This window comes from Balearica regulorum, chromosome 4 (genome assembly GCF_011004875.1).
Source record: "Balearica regulorum gibbericeps isolate bBalReg1 chromosome 4, bBalReg1.pri, whole genome shotgun sequence".
In the NCBI taxonomy this organism is placed as follows: domain Eukaryota; kingdom Metazoa; phylum Chordata; class Aves; order Gruiformes; family Gruidae; genus Balearica; species Balearica regulorum.
This window is the reverse complement of record NC_046187.1, coordinates 17,054,366-17,078,931: the sequence shown is the minus strand read 5'-3', so window position 1 is coordinate 17,078,931 and position 24,566 is coordinate 17,054,366. Positions and strand designations below refer to the sequence as shown.

The window sequence follows — 24,566 nt, the reverse complement described above, 5'->3', positions numbered from 1 at the left end:
TTGGCTTGCTATCAAATTAATAACAACTTGTCCTGTATTTTTTGTGTGCAAAAGTAAATATTTAAACATTGGAAAGATCAGTAGTCTCACTCAGACTCAGCAGCATTCAGAAAAATCTTTTTACTAAAGTATCCCTTAGGATATTGTGGGGTTACAGACTCCTCCCTCCTCCATCTAGACAGCTGTTTAAAAAAAAAAGTAATGGTGGGATGGGTGATTAAGCCAGATTTTTGATCAGTTTTACATCCTCTGTTGAGGCAATACATTGGTATCGAGTATAGCTGCAATTATATTAATTACAGAATAATTGTAACTGGTACTTTGTTATAAAATATTCTGAGTCCCTGAGAACAAAGTAATAGGAATGCTAGAAACAATTTTATTTGAAAGGATGGCTAGATGTGTACCAACAGGGAATATGTGTGTGAATAAATGAAAACAAGAATGAAGACATTTCTGCTAACAAATACTAGGTTTGAGGTTCGCTGTAGAATTCTAGTCTAATCCTAATTGAAGTATTTGTTATTTATTGCTTATTGAAAGAAGGTCTGAGAAGTAAGCAATTACTATTTTAAACAATACTATTTTCTCTGTGCGCACTGGCCACCTGCCTGTTGGGGGCACCTTGACAGCCTCTGTGGAGAAAGTCACATCAGCAACGCTGTGGGTTGTAGCTGGCTCATGGGTGGAGTGGAAAGGTTTGGGGGGTATGTGGGGCTGGTAGGGGTACACAAGGGCTGGCTTAAGTACCAAGAGTGATGGCTGGATGTCGTCATTACGTGGGTTGCCATCAGTCTGAAGACTGCATCTTGGTCCACTTTGAGGTAAAATATAGACGTTGCACATAAATACATTTGATTGAGCTAAGAGATGCTGGAACACTTAGCTTTCAAGGAAAAATGTCATCATTTGCGTTTGAAACAGTTACTGACCCAAGGGTACTAGATGTTCACCCTGTCATGTTTTCATTTCATTGATAATGTTTGTCCAGTGTACACTGACAAAGAAATATTCTTACCTTGTAAGAGTATTTATTAGACTCTTGAAGTGCTAGGTTTAAGTGTGAGCTGAAAAATAGACTGGGCATTGTGTGTAATTTGTTCTTAATTTTGGTATTAAATGAACCATCATTGAACCATTGTTTATGAAACTAATAATTGAAGTAATACTAATGAAAATAGCAGTCTGCCACACACAATTTTTTTGTAGTCTTTAATTTTTCTAGAACAATGTTATTATCACTTTAACTATGATCTGTTCTACTTGTCTCATAGCCCAAAAAAAAGGAATTTGAGACCATGAAAGTTACAAATCTGTCTGTAGGTGTGGATCATCTCAGTTAGAGAGGCATTCACTTTGTACTTCTATAAATATATTAATATATTTTGTTACCAAATCTTTTGAATTTGTCATGGTTTTATTGTACTTCACTACCATGTTTCTTATTTTTGAGTTGCTCTATGCTGCCTGAACTGAGTGGCGTATAAAAATGAAAATAGGAGAGGGAGAATAGCAGTGTTGTTGAGTTCATAATCACGGAGTAGCTTAGCAGCAGCAGAATTTCAAAACACTACTGATGGTGTCAAAAATACATGCTGATGAATGCAGGCAGCAGGATGAATGGTGTCTTGTAGCACTTTCATTCTGAGTTACTTGAAGATCGGTCCAATGGAATATTTTTATTTAGCATTTTTAAGCAGGACAGTAAAACAGTAAAAAGATTCCTGTTTTAGGTATCTCTTGCTATTTATGTGTATTTTGTAAAACATTTTTTTTTTAATGTAAATGTGCATATGTAATTTGAAATGGTACATACGATAAGCTCCGCTATGATATTGACAGTGCAGAGATTTAATGACTATCATCACCAATGGTGAGTTATTCTGTTTTTACTTATGAGTAGAGATGAAAGTAATAAAATATCTGTTCGTGTGTATATCTATGTGCATAATCATTCTATATCTATGTGCTAAATGAATTTATCATGCACCTTTGACAGCCTCACCTTCTTCCTGCTTACTAATCCATCTCCCTGAGGAGCTGCGCTAACGTTCTGTACTGCCGAGCAGCTTCAATCAGCATTTATTTTTCTCCTTCAGTCAGCTTGCTAGAAAATATTACTTCTTTTCTCCACCAAATTCCTGGTTAGAGGCCAAATGAGTTTCTAATCTGGACAATTAACAGTATTTTTAGGCAGACATGACACCTCAGATTTGGTATGTATTTATTCGACAACTATTAAAGCAGAAATTTTACTCTGGATTTCTTGGTTTCAAAAAGGATACTTTTGGCTTTCTCCTCTCAATAAGGTTCAGCATTTGGGTCTTTAAATCTTGACAGTTGTAGCAGAAAATATATTTTTATTTGCAAACCTAAAACAAGGAGAAGCTTCTGTATACTCTGAGGATTGCAAGTTACTGAGGCTTTTAGGTATCATATGGAAATAATAGCGTGTTCTTAAGCCGTGGCAATTTCTCCACATAGATGGTCTATGCTAAGCCTGGACCACATCAGTAACAAGAAGCCTGTGATGCATGTGTTTCTGAAGTATCTTCACAGATATATGTATGTATATTGGTGACCTAACTCATCAGGAGAGGCCACACACAGAATAATAGTGGAAGGAACTGAGGAGTGGAGGAGTTTAGGTTAATGCAGAATTTCCTTAGGTCTCCTAAATGGCTCCAACTGGCACCTTTATTTTTATAGGCAGTCAGGTTATATATATTACAAGAAGGAAGCACTCGTCTAGGAAGGAAAACTACTTGATTAAAACCATATTCCACCTTTCTTTTTTTTTTAAACTGAAAATGTAGAACTTTTACATCCTCTCGTACTGCTGTGAACAATTTTTTCCTGCCATTCTTTCTGCCTATGGGAATAAAGGAGGTAAAGTATTTTGAAAGGATCTGACTGCTGTAATAGAAAATTTTAAACTAAAATGCAAACCATGGGCCACATGCTACCTTTTGGCAGATAAACCCTGGGGAGTGCAAAGCTTGCATAATTCAAAGGCAAATCTCAGGGGGAGGGGAGTAGATCAAGAGAGAAGGGTTTGAGTCACAGCCAGCGGGGGAAGGGAGCTGCAACCAGGAGAAGCAAGGCAAGAGATCCAGTATATCTTCTGATGTATCTGCGCACTTCTCGTCCCTGCAGAGACCATTCCTTCATCCTCTTTTTGCCTTGAGCCATTTTAGCAGCATTGTCGTTGACTCTGATCCTTGTCCTTGTGTGTCTTGCAGAAGGAGGTTGCAACTGCAGAGGGAAGTTGCTGTTCAGTTGACAAGCAGTAAATATCACATCTATTTCTCGTGGAAAATAGGGTATTTGCCAGCAGAGATATGCTATATGACTACCTTCTGTTGACTTGTTCTTGAACACCACGTTTTGGTCTGTGGAACTCCCGATCACGAGATCTGCCGTGGAAGGGCTTTTTTGTTGCCTATATGGAAGAGGCAAAGAGTCACAGTAGCATAGATAAATGTCATCCAGCCGTTCTGGAGAGAATTCACAGCACCTTCTTATCACAAATTCTGCTTTCTTTTTGCAATGGCTGTCCAAGAATGAAGGAAAAAAAAAAAAAAAGTAGAATTAGATCTAAGCCATTCAGACAAGCAACTGATGAAGAGATAAAGCACAATCCGTAGAAAAGAATTTCTATCTTGGACTGATTTGTGGGTATTCCATTAGTATATTGGTCAGAAGAATAGAAATTCCTGTTGTCTCTGGGATAGTGTAACAAAGGATGATTGTGAATCTGGGCTGCACTCTGAGTTCCTAATTAGAAGTCCATTTCTCCACTGATACCCCTATGTAGCTAGCATAAACACTGGATAAGTGTAAAGAAAAGAGCTGAAGTTAAAGAGGGAAGGCAAAATGTTACTTGGAGAATACATCATTGATTTACTACAGGATTCCCTGAACCTCAAGAAGCATACTAAGTTTTGTACCATGCTTATCAAAAGGCACCTAACCATATTCTTCAAATAGCTGTAAAACTATCATCTGATATGATCTTTGTAGGCAGTAATTAAGGACTGATTATTTTAAAATTTGCAATAATAGTTCAAAAAAGATGAGAATAAGTCCTATCCAATTAATACCCCACATACTTTCATTAAGTGATTTGTTTTTAGCCTTAGATGATTCAGTTGTTTTATACCTCTTCCTTTGAAGAGAAGGTGCCTTTTTGTTACACGATGGTAGTCTGTTTAACATTAGGAAGCACAGCTTTCTCCATTCTATCGGCACCTTTCTTTCTACTGTTGATATTTTATTTCCGTATGAACTGAGGAGTTTCAAAAATTGTGAAGAATCAGCTTGGACATAGCATTTGGTATGTTATTTGAATGTGCCACTTGTGGTTATATAAAGAGAGGAAATAATTCTTTTATTTTTGGTTTTAGGGCATATGGGATAAATTATTTTATGGATAATAGCTTTTAAATGCTGCCCAAGATTAATATCTTTGGGTAAGTTTTATGCATCTTAGACCTATCTCTTATGAGTCTAATTTTATTTTTAAATATTTAGAGTTTGAGAGACTTCTGTGCTTTCCAAAAGAAGTTACAAGGATGTTTAGTTTACATGACCCCAGTTTCATGACAGCAGTAGCAGATCTGATATCTTATCCCAGAGAAAGCATTTTTGGCCTCTCTTTTAGCTGTGTTCATGGTGGGAGTTAATAGCATATTTCAGCTCTAACTCAGCTGGAGAACTCTGACAGCAGTGAATCTTTCACAAAGTATAAACACCATTTGTATTTATAGCATAGTTAACATTTACAAAATAGTTGGGAAAACGATCAGTCTGTTTTTAGCAGGTTGGGCAATGATCTTTGTTGTGGCTGCGATGAGTTTTAAAAAGCAGGATAAAGTGATTATAAAATACTGTCACAGAGCAGTAAATTTAGATGTGCTGAATTCAGTAAGTAACGAATTCATGCAGGCAAAAAACAATCTTTGAATTATCTCTGGCCAGCATTGTGTTGCACAGATGGTATGTTTGACGTTGTACAGCACAGGAACGGTGTGAAAAGCCAAATAAATGTTAAGAATTGGTCTAGTTTTAATTGCAAATCTATATTAAAATACCATTATATGGAACCAGAATGAAGAATAACGTATTTAAAGGAAGCATACTGATTTCACAACTAAGGAGAGGTGGACTTGTCAGCTGCAACCAAACCCGTGCCCTGGTCTTTTCCTGTGAAGGTGTGCAGAGCAGGATTGTGTAGCCAAGACAAAGCCTCCGATGCCATTGCGGGTGGGCAGGTACCACCGCTGCATGAAATCGGCTTGTCTGGGCATCGGGACTCTCCCATGAAAAGATGAGTATTTTCTTCTGGTGAAAGGAGCGGTAAAATAACAGGAGCCCCATCGCTGCCACCAGTTCATATCGTTTACCTATTAATTCTCACGACTCCGCTCACACTGTGACCTGTCTGTTGTGTTGGAGTAAATGGGCAAAATGAGCATAAGCTAGTGTTTACTGGGATATCTGGGAGGCGTGGCACTTCTTCGGTTCCATTCCTCCCAGAGTTTGACATGACGAATGGGGGTTTATTACCCTTTGTCTTAACTGAGGTATTTACTATAGCACTTAGGAACAGGCATAAGAGTATTCCGCTAGGTTTTGATCCAGAAAAATATTTGACCTGAATGTTCTCTTGTCCATCGTTACAGAATAGATTCTAATTTTTATCTGGTGCTTCTGTTTCTCTATCCAGCAGGAAAAAGAGTGATGTTTTAGAGTTAATGAAAGTAGGACTGAGATACCTGATGTATAAGGATTAAAAAAATAAGAATCAAACAACAGCTTTGGCTGGAAGTAGTAAAACTTTCTGGAAGGAGGTAACTCATGCAAATTAGTTCTTCAGCTCTGAGTGCTTTTTTTTTTTTTTTTTTTTTTGAGCCCCTGATTGAAATTCCAAGGATAGAATTTTTCAGCACAGTCAGTTCTCTCACCTCTTCTTGCTTGACCTGTCTTGTGGATCTATCAGAGCCAGAGAGGCCTTGAGACCCCCTGGGCTCTTTACATTTTCATTCGTGCCTGGCTGGTCAGTCTTAGATAGCTGACATATTTGTTGGCCAGCATTAAAAAAGAAAGGGTAATCAAAAGGTAAACAAGGGATGGAAAAAAGTGATGCTCATAATCCTTCAAAAATAACTTTTTTTAATAGAAATTATTTCCGTTGTTTAACTTTTTTTTTCCCCATATGTGGAAAGGATGAGATATACTAGTGTATAATAGCTACAGTTACCATACACCAAGTCATTTAGCATCAAATATGGAAGTGAGCAGGCTACAAAAATGTCATTATTTTTTGTGTCATCAGCATGCTTCGATTATTTATTTGCAGACTCTTTATGCAATCCAAATCATATCTGCATTGACTCTCACAGTAATTGGGAAACTAAAAATTTTTGTTTGGAGTGTTTTCATTGTATGTGCTCATTGCAGCCTAGGGTGTCTAGCTCATCAATGTGGTGTGGTATTTACTTCCTAAACTATTACATTAGTTAGTAGTTAGATTTGAACAATAGCTGCTTCTTGAGTGAGAAAGCTTGCGGTCACGCCGAGGTGCTTTTCCTCAAGCAGTGTCCAAAAATCAAGTCTCAGTTAAATGTTACATTTTATTAAACGATAACAAAAAGTTCATTCTTTGCAGTAGAAGACTCTGAGATAATCTTGTATACATGCTTTGAAAACAGCTGGCTTGATCTTGCAGGTAGTAGTTATGACTTAGTTTAAATAAATGTATTTCTCAGCAAAATGAATTATTTGTTTCTTTTTCACAGTTGTTACAGATTCTGAAAGGTGCTCATGCAAGACAGTTTAAAGACCACTAAATGTTGGATTTTTACATCGGTGTATTAACCTCCGTCAGATAGAAATGTTGTATTTTAATGAAGCTTTGTTATTTAATAAATAGAGATAGCATCGAAAGTGAAGAAATTCCATGGAATGCTAACAGATTGGAACAGATTGCTTTTTTCCAGAGGAAAAAGATTTGGATCAAAATTTGGAGTCAGCTAATTAAGTAGCAAGTAGACTGTGTGAAGGTAGCAAGTTTTAAAGATGATGTTTAGCTATTAGAGGAGTGAATGAGTAATGCCAGAAATTGGTGAAGTTTCAAGGTATTGCACATGGCAATGCCACGACTTTCTATGTGATAATTATTGATTTTACCTGAAAGCAATGAGTTACTCTCTTGAAATCTTCAGCTGCCATAGCGAAGAGAGACAGGAAGCAATTTTTGGTTTTGGTGCTCAAGTGAAATGGAGACTATTGTATTTTAAAAAACTAGCCCCAGAGCTGCTTAGGATTTTGCCTGTACTGAATCCAGTTTTATTTGCGGGTCTCTAAATTCATCTTAACTTTCTTTTTAGACTCTTTTCCCTTTTTATTTTGTCAGTCTCTTTGAAGTACTACCAGACCTGTTTTTCTAGTCCTAGTTTTTTTATCTGCTTCTTTCCAGTAGCCAAAGATTTAGGTGTTTTGAATGAGCACATCAGTGCTCCAGACAGAGATACTGTTTGAAATTATCCATGAACCCAGTGCCTCTGAACATTATTGAGTGACATTTGTTTCTGTTGGTTGTGTCTGCTCTGACTAACTGGTTTCTATCAGATTGGCAGCTGGGATTACGCTGCAGTAGACGGACAGCTGTGTGAACTGGAGATTGCAGCCAGGCCGTGCTATGCCTTCATTTAATATGCCTGGAATGTATATATTCAGATTGCAGCAACTTGCGTGGCCCTGAGGGGGACCTATTTGTATTCTCACAAACTGTGATTACTTCCTGGTTTACTTTAATGACTGCCGTGTAATTGTCGTACTGATTTGTCTGGACAAAAAGATTTCGTTTTTCTTTCTTCTCACAGAAAATTTCTTCATGTAGCTTAAGAGCTGGGTTAGTGCTTTTGTTTTTAAAGGTGTGGTGGAAGGTATCCTGCACTGTGCTCCCTTCTAAACTTTGCTGTGATGTGAACAGAAGAAAGTATTATTCATATATTGAATGTCCAATAGCTTTGAGGAAAAAAAAAAAATCCCAGGTAGGGTAACACCCTCCCCCATCCCCCCAGGGATCTATAGTAGTTTGAATTTAATAAATAACAAGTGATTAGACTAGTAACCAACTTCTGAACAGGCACCTGTGGTATTTTGAGCAGACAGAAGGAACTGAAATTAGGAAAGAAAAAAAAGGAAAAAATATTTTTATACAAAAGATGTGTTTCTTGCAAGGAACCTGCCAGGAAAGAATTAAAAAAAAAACACAACCCTATGCTTCATCTATATTCGATGGCTTTCATTTCTCCATTTTTATGTTGTTTTCTTGTGTAATGAGGCACGGTCATACATAGTTTTGTTACATATATCCCTAATGCACCACAGCAGGCAAGAGTTGTGCACTCCTTACTTCACACCAACTTGCTAGCATACTCTAACATGTCCCCCTCTGCAAGTTGTTGGCGGTGTTTTTGCCTGCGCTTCAGCTGCGAACCCCTAAACCTGCGTAACTTCAGTTGGAGTAATTGCATTGGTGGGCTCCAACAGTCATCTTTTACACTCCGCTTGGTTAACAGAGGGTGTATCACAAACATTTCGCCGGCCTATTTAAAGATACCTAGAGAACAGTATGTAATTCTTGAGCGTGTAGTATCTTTTCCTTAGCTTTTCTTCTCTCTTTGCTCCCTTCCCTCCCCCGCCATTTGTTAGATTTCAAAGCTAGCATAGGCAATTTTCTTGAAACCAGTACATTAAGTGAATAGTGCAATGATAAAACAAACAAATTGAAGCTATTCAATATAAAAGGGTTGATTTGCAAAGTCGAAAGAAGAGAAAGATTTTTCTGGCTTGGCATGAAGAAGTTGGGCTGCTCATTTGATTTTTAAAACGGCGGATGGGAGTGTGTGAATTTATGATACTAACATTTGAGCGCTGTATTTTTTTCCCTGGGTCAAGTGTAGTGCAGTATCCCCAGGGCAGGTGTACAGGCAGCAAGCATATACATCGCCTGTTTCAGAAAACCATTTTGCCCATTTTTCACAATCTCGATCTAACGGGGATTGTTATGAAACAAGGGGAGATGGTACTACAAAGAGCTTCTCTTCTGTAATCTTTAGCCCGTTTTCAGCAATTTTATCAAATTGTTATGAATCATGCTTGTTCTCTGGCTAGTGTTATCTGTGTCTCTGTAGTCCGTGAGGAATTTAACTAAGAATCTTACTGTAGGACTGTGACTGTCTTGTCAGAAGAGGTTTTCTCATCACTTGTTATCAGGGCTTGATTTTAATCACCGTCCCATGGGGGAAAGGAGCTAGTCAGTTGGCCACTAAGCCATTCAACTTCACTGTCGGAGGGGAAACCTGTCAAATATTCTGTGTTCTCTGGTGCTGTAAAGCAACATCTGGGTGGAAGGAAAGGGAAAGCAAGTAATCATAATTGCATATTGCTCAAGCCAATTGAAATCACTGAGGAACATGTGTGTAAACCTTTTTGAATATTGAAAAGTGAGGTAGGAGCGGCAGAGAGCCAAAGTAATTATTTTTGCAAGGGCTGTTATTTTCTGGACATGAATACTGGGTAGAAGGATGGAAGATGAACCCAAAACATTTTCTGTCCCTAACACGCTGAAAGAATATGTATTACATGCATGATGCTATTTCAGCTGGGCTTTCAGATGTCTGGCGATTAAATCTTCCAGATTTGAGGAGTAACTGGAAATAATTCGTTGTAGATCTGTAAAGACACACAGACTGAAAGTGGACTCTTTGTAGCGAACGGTAAGGTTGTAGCTTGTCGTGCGTTCAGACCGAGGCGTGCATTTGAACATGGGCGTGCTGTGCCGTTAGACTCTTCAGGCAATTTGGTGTTTTGTGTCTGAGTAGGCATGATGAAAGCAGCTCTGAGACTCTAAGGGTCTTTAAATCTAGAGTTAAATGGTGTATGTCTTGCCTTTTAACTATATGGGCCTTCATTTCAGGATTTGAGTTCAAAACTGGAGACCGTTTCATTCTTTCTCTGTGACACTCACTGCAGTTCCCCCTCCACCCGCCCTCCCTCATATTTAATTTTATAGTTCTTTCAGACATAAACATGAAAAAAAGCAATTTTGACTTAGTTTCTGAGTGTTGCTGCAAAGAAAAGTAACAAACATCTGTTTTTACCTTAACTGCATCCATATGTTCAACCTCCCCATCACCCTCCTTCCCAAAAAATTTACAGCCGTATTTGGTGGGTACTGCATACTGTTGAATTAACTTTCCTCACAGTTAGATTAGAGGGTAAGTTCAGAGATTGAAAATATCCATACTAAATAGTGGCCAAAAGCTACATTATAGCTAAGCCAAGTTTTCGAGTTTTTCACTCTTCCTCTTTTAATTTGCTTCTCTATTCCTCTTCTCCCCTTCCCACCCCCCAAGAAAAGAGGAGGTGATCCAGGAGACTTTTTTAGGAACAGGTTATTGTGGTAATAAGATAAATGTCAACTTGTGAAATTTTCTTATGGCTTTCATACTTATAAATGAATTAATGTTGGAAATACCACGTTTATCATATAAGTATGTGGTTTGAGATGCTTACTGCCTGCATTATTGTAAAGGGCTAGTTACCTTGTTTCATTTTATTAGTTCTTGTTGTAGCATCTGGAACAATTCTGGCCTTACCAAAGTTTTGGTTTTGTAGAGGATTAACAGGAAGATGGCTATTTTACTGAGATATTTGAGAGGCAGTGAAACAAAATGTTGAATGATATTATCTTTTACTTTGTGGTATGCAGCATGTTTTCAGAGATTAAAAAAAATAAATTCCAGAGATTTGTGGAACTAAGGATATCTTTCAAACAAAGGTTATTCCTTTCCAGTTATATAATGCCTTTCATAGATGCGAAACTGGTTGTGCAAATTTCCCAAATATTTCTGCCTACAATAATCTAAATGCTTGTATGCCTCAGAGGGATTCAGCAATGTGAGAACATATGCCCAGAAGAAGCGGGCTGTCTCTTAGTAATACTGACTAATGCTATTAATACATCATTCAAGAAAATTAAGAAGCTGGGCTATAATTTTTTAGAAAGACTTTTTGACGGATGGTCATTTTATTGTATATTTTCTGGTAAGTGGTAGGTTGTTTTCTTCAAAGGAGATATTAATTATCTCTCTGAGGAAAGGATTCCCTGCTCCTAGCTGATTTTCTTTGACAGGTTGAACAAAACTCTGAGTGACATCTGATGGCTAAAATGCCCTGTATTTCTCTTTCTATTGTTATGTAAATTGAGAGAATGGGGAGTGAAATCGAGAGAATTCTAGCTCCACCATCACATGTTTCTGCTGACAGAGGGAGGTCATCTTGCATCCTTCTGTATGTGATCCTTCTGACTGAGACATCACCAGAACATGGAGTTGACATCTGGATTGACTTTGAATACAGTCTGGGAAAAGGAAGGAATCATTTGGGGTTGCTAGTACACTGTCTTGGTCATAATTAAGAAATGTTGAAGCTAAATAAATAAATCTTTACCTTTTTTTCTTGGTTGTTAAAAGGAATGCAAAGGTTTTTGCTGAAGTCTAGCCACTATGTGTAGACATAATTGTCCAAATGTTGTTGCCTTTACTCAACAGTTTTTGAAATTTCTTTTGGCTCTCTGCAGACATGCAGTGAGGAGGACATACAGATACCACTGTCTGTGCCTTTACTCTGTGTACAGTTCTGATGTTTTATGAAACCTTGTTACCTGTGGTAGGACATGATCTGAATGTAGATTTTCCCAGTTCTGTTGGCTAAAAGGGAAAGATTGTTTCAGGGGGCTATTGTAATCCTGGAAATGTAGGTTCTCATATTTTTTAGGAAGGACCAGATGTAACCTAATGGGTTTGAAAGACTCGTTTCTCTGGAACTGTAAATCCCAAACTCAATCTAGATCGTAAACATGGATGTGGAAACTGTCTGTTAAAGCCTGAAAATGGAGAATTTGTGGTATTTTATACTTGGTTTTAATATCCCAGAGGGATTCTCTTCTGCACTGAGGGTGGGTGGTAGACAAATAACTGCTCTGCTGCTGCTATTGTGTGGTCTAGGAGTGTGATAACGTTGAGCGTCACGTATGTGAGTAAGCAGTGGAATCCAGTTTTTATGTTGCTGGAAGGTGGTGAGTCCCTCTGAGATCTGGTCTGTGGAAAATAGCCTTCTGACCAGTGATCTTTCATTGATTAAAGCAATTGTTCCATGTCAGTTTGGGCTCTTGTTATGGTAAATGTATTTGAAGTGGTCTCGTGTTTAGTTTTTCCTTCTTTAGTACTAGCACTATGTAGGGGAGTATAGTTTGCAGAGGTAGCATTGGGAATTAAAGGACATATCAGAATTCAAGGGTAAGACGAAATTCTGACTCTCTTTAAATGCTGAACTATTTGGGAATGGAAGTTTCTGTACTGATTGGAAGTCAATATACAAGGAAGTTAACAAATCTGAAGCTTATTTTTTCCTCATCTATTTTCATCTCTATGTAAAAGAAATGCATGGGAGTTGTGCTTCAAGAATATTAATTTTGGATAATATATTGGATATATATTTTATAGGAAATAAATAGCAGATCCTATAGACTCTGTAGATTTGCCCTAAAGATTTTAACAAGCACAGGATAATGGACATCCAGGACTGTCTGCATTCTGTTCCTCCAGTGTTCTTCTGGTTCTACCCTCAATGCAATACAGAATTCCCATTTGCTAGTAAAAATATTCCACTCAATCTGCAAGTAAATGTAGGCAAATATTTTTTATCTGAATGTTTTGAAACTAACAGCTTTTTATGGAAAGGGCAGAGCTGCTGACCAGTATGCTGTTGCTTTGATAATGCTTCATGCCTTAAGAGATGTCAAATTCTATGCCCTTCTGATTCCCTTGATATCTTGAGTCACAAAAACCCAGATTTGAATTTTAATGTAGCATGTCTCATCACTAGGACGGGGGCTCTGATGGTCTTACTGAGCTTCGGCGTTTCATGAATCTGATATTGCTGTTCCTCAAAAAGTACTCATTGAATCACTGCGTTTGTAGGTCAGATTTCAGCCAGCTTTTTGATAAACTTACTTATTCACCAGTTCTTTGAAGATTAAGGTGCCTCCCGGAGTGGGAAGAGTGTTAGAATCTATCCATAGAGTAATTGCAACTCCTGTTCTGGTGAGTTCAGATGTTTCAAAAGCCTTGCCAAACGTAATATGGTTAAGTGTTTTGGATGGCGTGTTTCCTATCAGAGGATGATTATTTTTTATGAACTTAAAGGTGCATTCTACTTTTGGTTTTGTTATTTCTGTAATAGAAGAACATTGTGTGTCCTAGTAATAGTCTTTATTATTACTGAAAAATAGTTGTTTGTAAGAATAAGATCAGCGTAAGTGATATTCCATTGTCTCAAAAAATTTAATGGGTGGCTAAAATAGAACAGGAAGTAGAAGTGTAGGGAGCCTCAAGGTATGTTGAACCATGAAAAAGAAGAATCTCTGAGAGAAAAACATGGTGTTCTAATAGCTAAACAAGTGGTTAGTGGTTTCATGTTTTAGCGTTCAAGCATCCCATTTAAAACACTTTTTTGAAGGGCCTGATTTTCAGGACTTCTTTTGAAACTAGGACTTGCTAACGCCTCACCTCAGGTACTCAGCATGACTAGACGCTTTTGAGAATGTAGGGCTCAATGCCCCATCCAACAGAGAAACTAAAGTGTTGCCCCATATGCAATCTGTTAGCCCACAGAAAATGCAAAGTGATTTTACTTAGTTTAGCTCACAATGAAAGAGATTTAATCTGAGTGATTTAAGATTTTCTGTAGTACTAGCCTGTTTCTGTGGATAGTGCAGGGGCCTGGCTGACAAGAAATAACTTGTTGAATTTTAGCTGCTTGATTTTATCTTTAAGCCAGTGGGGCCAATAGGTGGCAACATGGAAAACTAGTTGAACACACCTAGGCAAGAGGTATAAGTTCACACATTTCAGAATAATTATTTTAAAGAAATTGCTAAGCATGAGATGGTATTTTTGAGTGGGCCCTGTGAAGAAGTGCTAAAGCATGTTGCTGAAGATACAGAGAAACTTTAAAAAAAAAATTGTGGCGTTCTCCTTTAGCTGCATTTACTATTAGATTTGCTGTTGGTAGTTTAATGCATCCTGAAGTTGTTTGCTCTTTCTGAATAAAAATGAAAATAAGAAAAAAGTTCATTTGTAGTTATTGCTGTGAAACTAAGCAATGGAGTTTAAATAGAGAGTGTTCTACCTATAGAAACTTTTTAAAAATTAACTTTTGTTTCTGAGTTATGATACAAACAGGATAAGCCAGTGTTAGAAAGGAAAAATGGAGCCAATAAAGAGGGTTTCTGATTATAATAGCTTGTTTCTGTTTAATATCATTGAGCAGGATGAGGTTTTGCAGAGTTTCTCATGGAAATAGCATCCACAGTACTAAAATGATTACCTCATTCTTAGTACCAGTGCCAAGCACTTAGCCCCACAGTGAACACACGGGGTTGATTTTCAACATGAAACAAGCCAGAAGTGTGGAATGACATTTTCAGGTGACAGTTATGGTTCTATTGCCTGTAATTAGCACCTCTTAACATGCAAACCTGCCTGTGCCTTTTCCAGGCTGTTGAAGCTCAAATACGAAGTTTTGGACAGACCCCTTCCCAACTGCTCATAGAACCACATCCTCCAAGAAGTTCTGCCATGCAGGTGGTAAGTACCACGTTAACTCGTTGTGACCTGCTCTTTTGTTCACTTCCTTTGTTGTCTTAAAGTTACAGAACCAGCCACTTCACTTCACTTTTATGTGGTCGTGGAATTGCGTTTATTAAAAACAGCAGATGAGTTACGATTTTGTAGAACTGAGGGTGTATGCAGTGCTTAACTATCATTTTATTTATTGCTGAAAGGATTGTATTGATTTCTAGTACAGACCTTTTTTGTCAGTGTAATCTAAGAACACTTCATCAGTTGATTTTGTTAATACCATACCTGTACAGGTGAGAGCCAGTCATCACGGAGACAATTTAGTTAAGCTTTGGCAGATTCCCCAAGAAGCATGGATTTAGGAGGTGGAACTTCCTTGTCTTTTCCCCCAGGCATAGGTTTTCCCCTAAACCCAGGATTACTAGGAATTCATGAGCTGAAACTTACATAGCAAAGAATGTGACTAAATGTGTTTTGCAGTAAAGCCAGGGTGATAAAATCCAGGCAGCAAGCATTAACATGCTTTCCCTTTTACCTCTACTTGTGTCTAATATAATTTTATTATACAAACTATTATTTTATTACTGATTACTTTGCATATCATGTTGTGTGCAGTCTGTGGGTCTAAAACATCATTTGTGTTGTCATAGTTCCAGAACTAAGTACGTTAAGTGATACTCTGACAAGTGGAGTAAATGGTCTGCTAATTCACAAGTTTTTCAAAAGGTTACATTCCCTTATTGGTAAGATGGACATTTTACAAGGAAATATTAAAAACAGACATTTTCTTCCTGTATGTTCTGTAAGATGTATGTTCCACTCAAGCAGATGCAGGTTATTAGATTAAAAACATATCTGAAGTGCAAAAGGTTTTAGAAAAATTACACAACAATCTGTAATGTCTCCAAAGTAGCTTACAAACCTTGTGATGTAGGCGTCTAAGAAATGTAAACTTTCTTCTCAAATTGAGCTACTAGCCTTTCTCAGAGATGTCGTGCGTTGTGCACGAGACTTGCTCAGCTGACAGTCCCCCCCCATCCCCACCACCCTTCCTGCAGCCGGTACATACTACGCTTTGACAGCTGTGCTGTAGATGTGCTCCTGCCCTGGGATCCCACGTACTGGATGGACAGAGCTGATTGTGCTGATTTGTGATCTGCTGGCCCGTTGCACCTCCCACACCGTGTCCCAGGGCTGCAGACCTCCGCAGTGACTTGGGCGTGCAACCCCACGGGGTTGTCTCTTTCACAGGGCTCTCCCCTTCGTCGGGGAGCCCAGGCGCCGTCATCATACAGCTACACGCCATCTGTGTGTCCGTCTGTCACGGTGCCGTGCACTAGGCACTTGCCCTAATTCAGAGGGCTTTGTTTCAGGAAGAGGAGGAACTTGAGAAGTTGATTGTTGACATGTTTGTCAGACCCATTGTTATATAAATAAATTTGATGCCAGGAAGCAGTCTGTGTGGTTTTATCATAATATTTTTCATGACGCTGAATTAGTAAAGATTTAATGTGTAATGGAAGAAGTTAAATTCTATGAAGTTAACTGTTTCTAGCTCCTGCGGGTTTTTTGGGCTGAGGTACATACAGGAAAAAACCCTTAGTTCTCCACTTGCTCTGACCAGTTTTGTGGTTATTAATACATGATTTTACGATAGCACTATATTAAGTGGTTTTAAAAGGAGTATTTCTGGAGCCGAAACACAGTAAGGATGTTTTTCCTGTCACAATTTTGAATTATTTCTAGTCGTATTATTTACTGAGTTATCTGTTTTCTGGTGTGTGTGTGTGTGTGTGTATGTATGCCTGAATACAGCCGAATTGAAAGCTACCACGTGCTGTGTTAAGTGCACAAGCCATAATATACACCAGGTGTAGTAATTAGCAGTCACACGAAGGCTGCCTATTTGTCTGGGTTTGCTGCTGTTGCTGTATCCCCTTGTGTTTTCAACCATCAGATAGCTGGATTTAATTGAGGCCACATCAGATGAGGCATTACTGACACCTTTAATTGAATGAGCATCCAGGGAGGATTAACTCATAATATTGATTGGCTTTTAGCCACTTGCTCAGAAGGGTGTCTGGGTAGCTTATTAGTTGCTTTTATTTACACCTTTATGCAAAGACTGTAAATAGGAATTCATAGAGCAATATGTTTTTCTAAGTACTCTTAATAACTTTTTAAAAAGGAGTGATAATAAAAATGCAAATGTATTTAATTTTTTTATTAGTTCTGTATAAATATACATTAAATGTATGCACTTACATACATATATATGTAATGAAATACTGCAGGTGGAAAATAGCCAAGAACACTTCGTTAGTGTTCTAATTTAGTTATTAGAAAATTACAAATACTAGAGCAATATGGCTACTGGTGACTAGGATGGTTGTCTTTTTTTTAGGTACACCACACAATTACAAACCCATTAAGTTTTGGTTTTCCTCCTTATGTTTGCTATTTGGATCTAAGGTCCTCGATACTTTGTTTTGGCATTTGCAGTATTGTTAGAGAGCTTAGTTAAAAAGTTATTAAACTTTTCAACTTATTAAATTAAACCCCTAAAACCTAAAAATATTATGTTGAGAATGAGAGTCTGGATTCATTCTCTCCCTTTAGTATTTCTAGAAACAACGCAGGGTAGTGTCTGTAATCCCGTCCACTTTATATTCTTTACAACTGCATTTAATTATGTTTGTCCTTTGAAACACATTTGCAGAGAAGTCTTCTACTTTGCATTCATAAATCTTATTTTTGTACACCAGAAATATACACAGAACATATATCTAGTGTATGTGTGTATCTGTTTATTTTAATGTGCTTTCATGTTCTCATCTGGCTTGTAAAGAATTGCAGTCTGCCAATTTATGCAACTTGAGACAATCTCTGGGAGCAGGAATTTCTTTTGCTCACTTTTTTTTTTCTTTTTCCCCTCCCTCTTAGTTTGGCATTGCTTTCCTTGACATACTATCTCTGCAGATATGAAGGAGAATTGTTTTGGCAGAGATAGGCGATTGGAAACTTTTAGTTTAATCTGCTGTGATCTGTAGCAAATGTTGTATATAGACACCCCATGCTCAACAAGGTGCTCAAACTAATAGTGTACATGAAGGTTTTTCTACCTAAAATGGTTGTTTCCACAAGCTTGTCCACTGTTACTGCATTTGCTTTTCACTGCAGCTGCTATTGGATCTTGTGTGTTTTAATCCAATCTTCCTTCTCTTGTCCTGTCTTCTTTTCTCCTCCCCATGTTTTCTTTTCCCGTGTTATTTGGGTTCTTGTTGTGTGCACTCAACAGTATCTCCTCCTGCAGAGTCCATTGATGTTCACAGACCAAGCTCAACAGGACGTTATCATGGTTCTAAAGTTCCCGTCCAACTCCCCTGTCACCCATGTAGCAGCCAACACCCAGCCTGGTCTGGCCACTCCTGCTGTGATCACAGTTACTGCAAATAGGCTATTTGCTGTAAACAAGTGGCATAATCTTCCTGGTAAGTAAATTAAAGTAAGTAGCCTAAGAAACCACTGCCATCAAGCAGTACTTCTGTGGTCTGTTTCCAAATTTGCTGCAGAACCGTTTTAAATTTAAAGTGTGAAGAGCAGGCGCAGTTTATTGACACAGCATGCTCTTCACATGTGAACTTAGTTTCTCCTTAAAAAGGTGATCTGAACTATTGTGTAGTAAGATGTGTAGCACCCAAAAGGTCTGTAACAACAGTATGTTGCTTTCCAGGCCATTAGGCGCTATGCAAGAAGACAAAACCAGTATATCACTATTTGATCGTAATACGGTCACACTCTTCCTCTTGAATTTGTTTTTCAGTCAGATGGAAGCCTGAACTGTTTCATTGTCAAAGACAAGTTTTGAAGCACGTAGAACTTGCCTGAAATCTTTTCTGCTTTTTTCTAGTTGATTAAGAACACCATGTTCTGATGTTAAAAGCACTCAATGAGAAGTAGAAGATAAAATATATAGGAAGTCTGTGTCTTCTGTAACTTAAACATCCCAAAGTTACTAGGTGCTTATGTATTTTTCAATATGAAAGGAAACCAACATATCCATTTGCATAACAACCAATCAAATGAATTCTCAAATCCAACACATTTTTAAAGGATAATACAGTCATTCTGTTTTCAGTTCTAATGTTCTCTCTCATCCTCCTTTCCCTGACTGTAAGAGTCTCAGGCCCAAGCAGTGAAAGATAGTTTTAGTTCAGTGCTATGCAGTAAATCTGGTCGAAGGCTTTTGAAGAAAGGGAAAAAAAGAGCTTGTACTCAAATAACTTAAATAGAAGATATTTGCACTGGAGTAATACTCACGTCACTGGAATTCCTACTAAGAAATCTGGACCCATGGTCCTAGATTGCATTTTGAAAAAAGCCAGATGACTCCCACACTTTTTCCTAATTCTTACAAATTACCTCTCAACATTGTACAAATGGAAACATCTACGTATTATTTCACCCACCCAAGAAATGCTAAAAAGGAAGGGGGGAAGCGAGGCTTGTCTAGATAACAAGTTGTGAGCAAGAACTATTTACAGGGCTCTTGACATTTGTTTGAAAGGATGGCAGTGTCCTCTCATACCTTGGATGTGTGACCTTGAGCATATAATATTCAAGGTTTTTAAACAAATAGCCTTTGTGGACGTACGACAGTCTTGGGCAAAGAAGAGGTTCAAATGTGGTAGGAGTTGATTTTGATTTCCTCCTAAGTCTGCTGGTTGATGATCTGTGAGCAAGCAACTAGTTGTTGAGCGCAGTAATCAATTATTCTGAGTTGAACAAAACCTTCAGATTTTGGTTTTTCCCTCACCTCTGAAAGGGAAAACAGTAAGTTGTATTTTTTGAGTCACTATTTTTTCATTAAGAGGCATTTTATACTTGTCTTCTCTTTACAAAGAACTCAAGAAAACCTACAGTTCAAAACAAACAACAGCCAACCAAACAAAACCAAAACCCAGCAAAAACCCACCTCACGCCACCTCTTTGAGAGCACACTGATCAGCTGCAGGCTATTAATGGAATACTATGCTTAAGATACCTGGGTATGGACTCCTGAGTCTAGCCTTCACTATTGTTGCCTTCAAATCTTATACCAAAATGGGATCTGCTAGGATTAGAGGGCAGGTATCATTACTACTCCATATGTCCTGCTGTGGGCTTAGCATTGCCTTTACTAATGAGGCATCATGACAAAAATGTTAAGTTGCCAAGTGACCAGTTGTCACCGATGTGTAATTAAAAATCTTATTCCTGCTTTTGTATATGGGTTTAGTGGCTTTCTGACACCTAATGGCCCTGTACCCAACCGGGTGCCTCCATTTTGTCACGTGAATTTCATGTTTTGTTCTGTGTTAGTGTTTCACTGCAGCAGAACTTTGACTTCCCAATTACTTATGAAACCCTTCTGTTGATACTAGTTTATATATTAAGCTATGGATGGTAGATAGAAAAATCATAGGTGTAAGTATTGAGCCATTATTTTTTGTTCTGCTTCCAAGAATGTCTTGTTGGCTGTTTGGGGAGGTGGGGGGAGTTTGTTCGCTTGTTTGTTTGTTTTTAGTGAGGCTGTGGAAAAAAAGGCACCTTTTTTTTTTAAAAAAAAAAAAAAACACTGAAGGAAAATTCAGGAGGTAAACATTTCAGCGGTATGCCAGGTGCCCAGATGAAATGTAGGCTGGCAGAATTATATATTAACTTCTATGCAAACTTGCAAATAAATGGGTTTTGGTGATGGATGAACCCTTAAATACTGGATGACTATGAGATTTCCCTGTCTGCATCATAAACTGACTTTTTAAAAAAAATGTCCTTTGTGCTTCACTTGTTCAAAGCAGTGCTTAAAAAGTAAAGAGGAAAATAGTATTTGCTACAGTCAGCAGATGGTTGTCACATTTTGTTTTCAGTGCTCTTTACCACTTAATTTTGTTTTGTTGCGACAGGAGAGGTTGCCAGTAAAGCATCTGCTAGAGCTTATGGCTCAGGACCGGAGCTGCTGCTGATGGCATACATTCAGAATAGCACTAATCTAAAATAAATGTTTAATAAGCAGCCCGTGAAAGCACCTGGAATTTTTTTTTTTTTTAAATTCAATTGATGCAGAAGAATCTTGAGTCGTTAAAAAAAAAAAAAAGGACATAGCTTTGATTTATAAAATGTATGTGGTTCATGTATTAAAAAAATGCAGAGTTTTAAAATCTTCTTTCCTGAATTCCAGCTCATCAAGGTGCTGTACAAGACCACCCTTACCAGCTGCCAGTGGAAATCGATCCTCTCATAGGTCTGTCACTTCCTTCTCTCTTTGCGATTCATTAAGCTCTGTATGGTGGCCCTGAAGTGTAGATTACGGTTGTTTTTCACTTGCTGGTTGCTGGGAATGGAATTTTCCTGATAAACCATTTGCATGCAAATTGGAATGCAATGAGCTGTGGCTATGCTGGTATTTCATCAACTCCCCCTCGTTGGTTTGCCTAATTTGAACAGGCCTAGGACGCGTGTCAGTGAAAATTAATATGGATGCTGTAATAATGTGTGATTGAGAATGTGCATGAAGTACTGTCAGGATAATATTGGATCTTTTCATCACTCAGACTTGTTGATGAGCAGGAGCGAGGCACGTTATGATGAATTGGTGCACTGGTAATGTGATGGAGCTCCTTTGCTGAGGAAATTTTCATAATAACAGTGGGGTTCTTAACTGCACCGTGTTGTGAAAAATAAAACCGTGGTGCCAGAGTTTCATCATTAAAGGAGATCAATCCTTTCTTCGTAGACCTGCTGTTCAGGCTGAGGGGATTAATGTGTAATTGCAAAACGGTTTCAAAGTTGAAATACATTGCCCACTCCATTTTAGTATTGAGATATTAGTACTCATTTTTCAAGGGTATTACATCTTTTGATCAGCATCACTAGTTAAATTTGTGTATGTTTTTCTTTTATTAAAAAGGGGTGGAGGAATGTCTCTAATGACTCAGTGTAATAGATTCGATTCATGACTTTTTATTATAGAGGTTTATTAGTTTAAATAGAGCTGATTTTTCTATTAGCATAGTTAGAGTTTGGTAAGTTCTTTCATTACAGACTCAACTTTGGAGAGTGCATACTTGGACTATAATTCAGGAGCCTGTAGCATGGCAAATGGAACCTTAAACATGATCAAAAAATGAAGAACTCAAAACAGCCTAACCCCAAAATACAAACTAGTTTTAGGAGAGTTCACTGGAGCAAAGACAACAGAATTTCCCCCCCCACGCCCCAATTCTTTTAGAGTTCAAACTTAGCTCTGTTTTTTAAACTGCCCATTTCAGGATAGTAGTTTAAGTCAAAAAGAAACGAAGTGGCCAATTATAGAGGCATGGAAAAATCAGAGCAAAAATGAACTTGCCTGGATAGGTTAGAATGACAGGTCGGTCAGCCAGTGAGAATTAATTACAAAACTAATATGCATATCACAGTAGGAACTGCATTGTATTGGCCTGTAGATACAGACTGTTGCTGTGTAGCCATTTTGCTGGGTAAGCTCTATGATAATTAAATCAGGAACAGAGTGGGCATATTAAAACATTTTATAGAGCTGATAAAATTAAAATGTTCTTCCAGAGTTTTAAAAATCAATTTCTATCTGAATAATGCAATACTTATAATTTATAATGAGGAGGACATGTGCTGTAACTCTCCTTTCCTTCCTGAAAAAGATTTTATCCAAAAAATGTTTGTAGCAGGCAATGTATATTCTGCTTTAAAACCTGCTATCAAGTGGATCTTAAAAAATATAAACAAACATCACAGAAAAAACAAAACAAAACAAAACCAACATTGCATTGGGCCTGTCTGATGATTTTTCTGCATATTGTGAGGAACATTAGGAAGGAAATAAAATTTTTATTTTCATTTTTCATAATTTAAAAATTATAATTCCATTTTCAGGCTTGCCTTTAATTTACAAAATACTTTGACTTTTGTTTGGTATAAACACCTTTAAAATTAATATTCACAGTTCTGAAAAATGGTTTCATATTCTCTTCATAAAATGGATCTCAAATCAGCCTTGTGATTACACTGGACATAGTTTAAAAGGTTTAAGGGTTTCTTTGTCACTGTTAAGTAGCATCACTGGGTACAAGCAAGTAATTATGTAGATAATATTAAAGGTTTTTAATTGTGGCTAGACACATTTACCTGGAAATGGCACCTAAGAGGACCACAAAATTACACTTTTATGGTTATAGTAGGAATCTTGTTGCTGTCTTAGTCATAAGGAGGGATTCCAGCTGTCCTCATTTTCCAGTTGCGCAGGAAGATGTAAAATTGCAGTGTCTGATATGGCATGGGTCCTAGACCTCTTTTTGAAGTGAGGTTTTTTGAAGGTCTTAGCCACACGGAATGTGTCGATCTGCATGGGTTTTCGGGGGGTTCATTTGCCTTTATTTTGTCATACAGAATGCTTCACTGCGCATATATAACACGTTGTTGTTACTCTTTAAGTGGTCCCAACAGCGGTCAGCGCCCTGTTAGGTGTTACCTGCAGAGCAAGTGGCAATACCTTGCTAAATTATTTGCTACCCATATGGACAAGACAGTATCAACATTTTAAACATAGCTACAAACATAAATAAATCAAGGCTTTGATATAGAGTGAATGGAATAAGCCCAAGGCTTAGGGGATAGCTAGCCCCTGAGAATGGAAAGAAGTGAAAGAACGAAGAGTAAAGAAGAGCACAAGACCAGGACAGAGACAGGCCCAGGGGACCGCCTGGAATGGAAGTAATGGTGGTCCAAGCAGTCGGCAGACAAATCCAGGCCCAGGAGAACTTATTCGCCTGGAATGGGAGTCAAGTTCCCTCGGGAACAAAGCACATTAAAAGTTCTTCCTACAGCGTAGGATTTTTATGAAATATATATCAATAGGGACCCATATATATATATACACACACACATCAATTAATAAGGACAAAATATAATGTGAAAAATTTGTTCATTAATTGATTCCTGTCCAGTCTGTGGGTTCATAATGCCAGATTATCTGGGGAAATAAAACAGCAGGTGATCAAAGCAGGGTAAATGTTTTCTCTCAACCCTAAAGGAGACTGTGGAGATAAGCTGGTGAATTTTTGTGCAATGCTCAAAAAAGTGTGAAATGGTAGTCATGTTTACTGCAGTTGTTCTTTTTTTTAAATTACAATGCTTGCAATGAAATACAACTTGTGTACAGTTTTTAAATCATAATTCCATTGTCTGCTGCATTTGAGCCACTGTATAGTATGTATGTACTGTCTTATAATTACATTCCCTTCATTTGTTCTTAATTTTTAATTTCCTATAGTAGAAGAAGGCTGGAAGGAAGCTTATTACATTTTTATGTATCATTCCTTTTTGCAATCTTTCATTTATATTTGTCAGCTGCATTTGACTTAAAGAAGGGATTTCTTCTATTTCACAATATATACTACAAGGAATTAGCATTGTTCCCAGAAGTGTAATGAGTATTTTATAGTAAAAGTAGAAAGAAAATGTTCCTGCCACAAAAAACCTAAGTAACAGCAGTGAGGAATAGCTTTGGTGTGAACGTAAGTTTCTAAAATGTGCTTTTCTTCTCTGAATGTGGATGCTAAAATTTCTTGATTTGTGTGTCTTTCTGTTCAGCCAGCAATACAGGTATGCACAGAAGGCAAATCACTGACCTTTTAGACCAAAGCATTCAGGTACATTCCCAGTGTTTTGTCATCACCTCTGATAATCGTTACATCTTGGTCTGTGGCTTCTGGGACAAGAGTTTCCGAGTTTACTCTACTGACTCAGGTAATGGGAATATCCTAAAAGATTTTTCTGTTCATTGTCAACCTACTG

At 37.8% G+C, this 24,566-nt stretch overlaps 1 protein-coding gene across 3 annotated transcripts in view; it reads left to right on the top strand.

The window, feature by feature from the left end:
• LRBA (LPS responsive beige-like anchor protein) overlaps positions 1–24,566 on the top strand; it is a 419,285-nt gene that overhangs the window by 360,485 nt on the left and 34,234 nt on the right. For 2 of the 3 annotated variants that reach the window (XM_075751280.1, XM_075751282.1), the window contains 4 exons: positions 14,634–14,723; positions 18,016–18,208; positions 20,938–21,000; positions 24,363–24,518. In XM_075751280.1, the coding sequence (XP_075607395.1) occupies positions 14,634–14,723; positions 18,016–18,208; positions 20,938–21,000; positions 24,363–24,518 (502 nt within the window). The remainder of the gene's footprint in view (positions 1–14,633; positions 14,724–18,015; positions 18,209–20,937; positions 21,001–24,362; positions 24,519–24,566) is intronic. The other variant, XM_075751281.1, reaches the window with a different exon arrangement.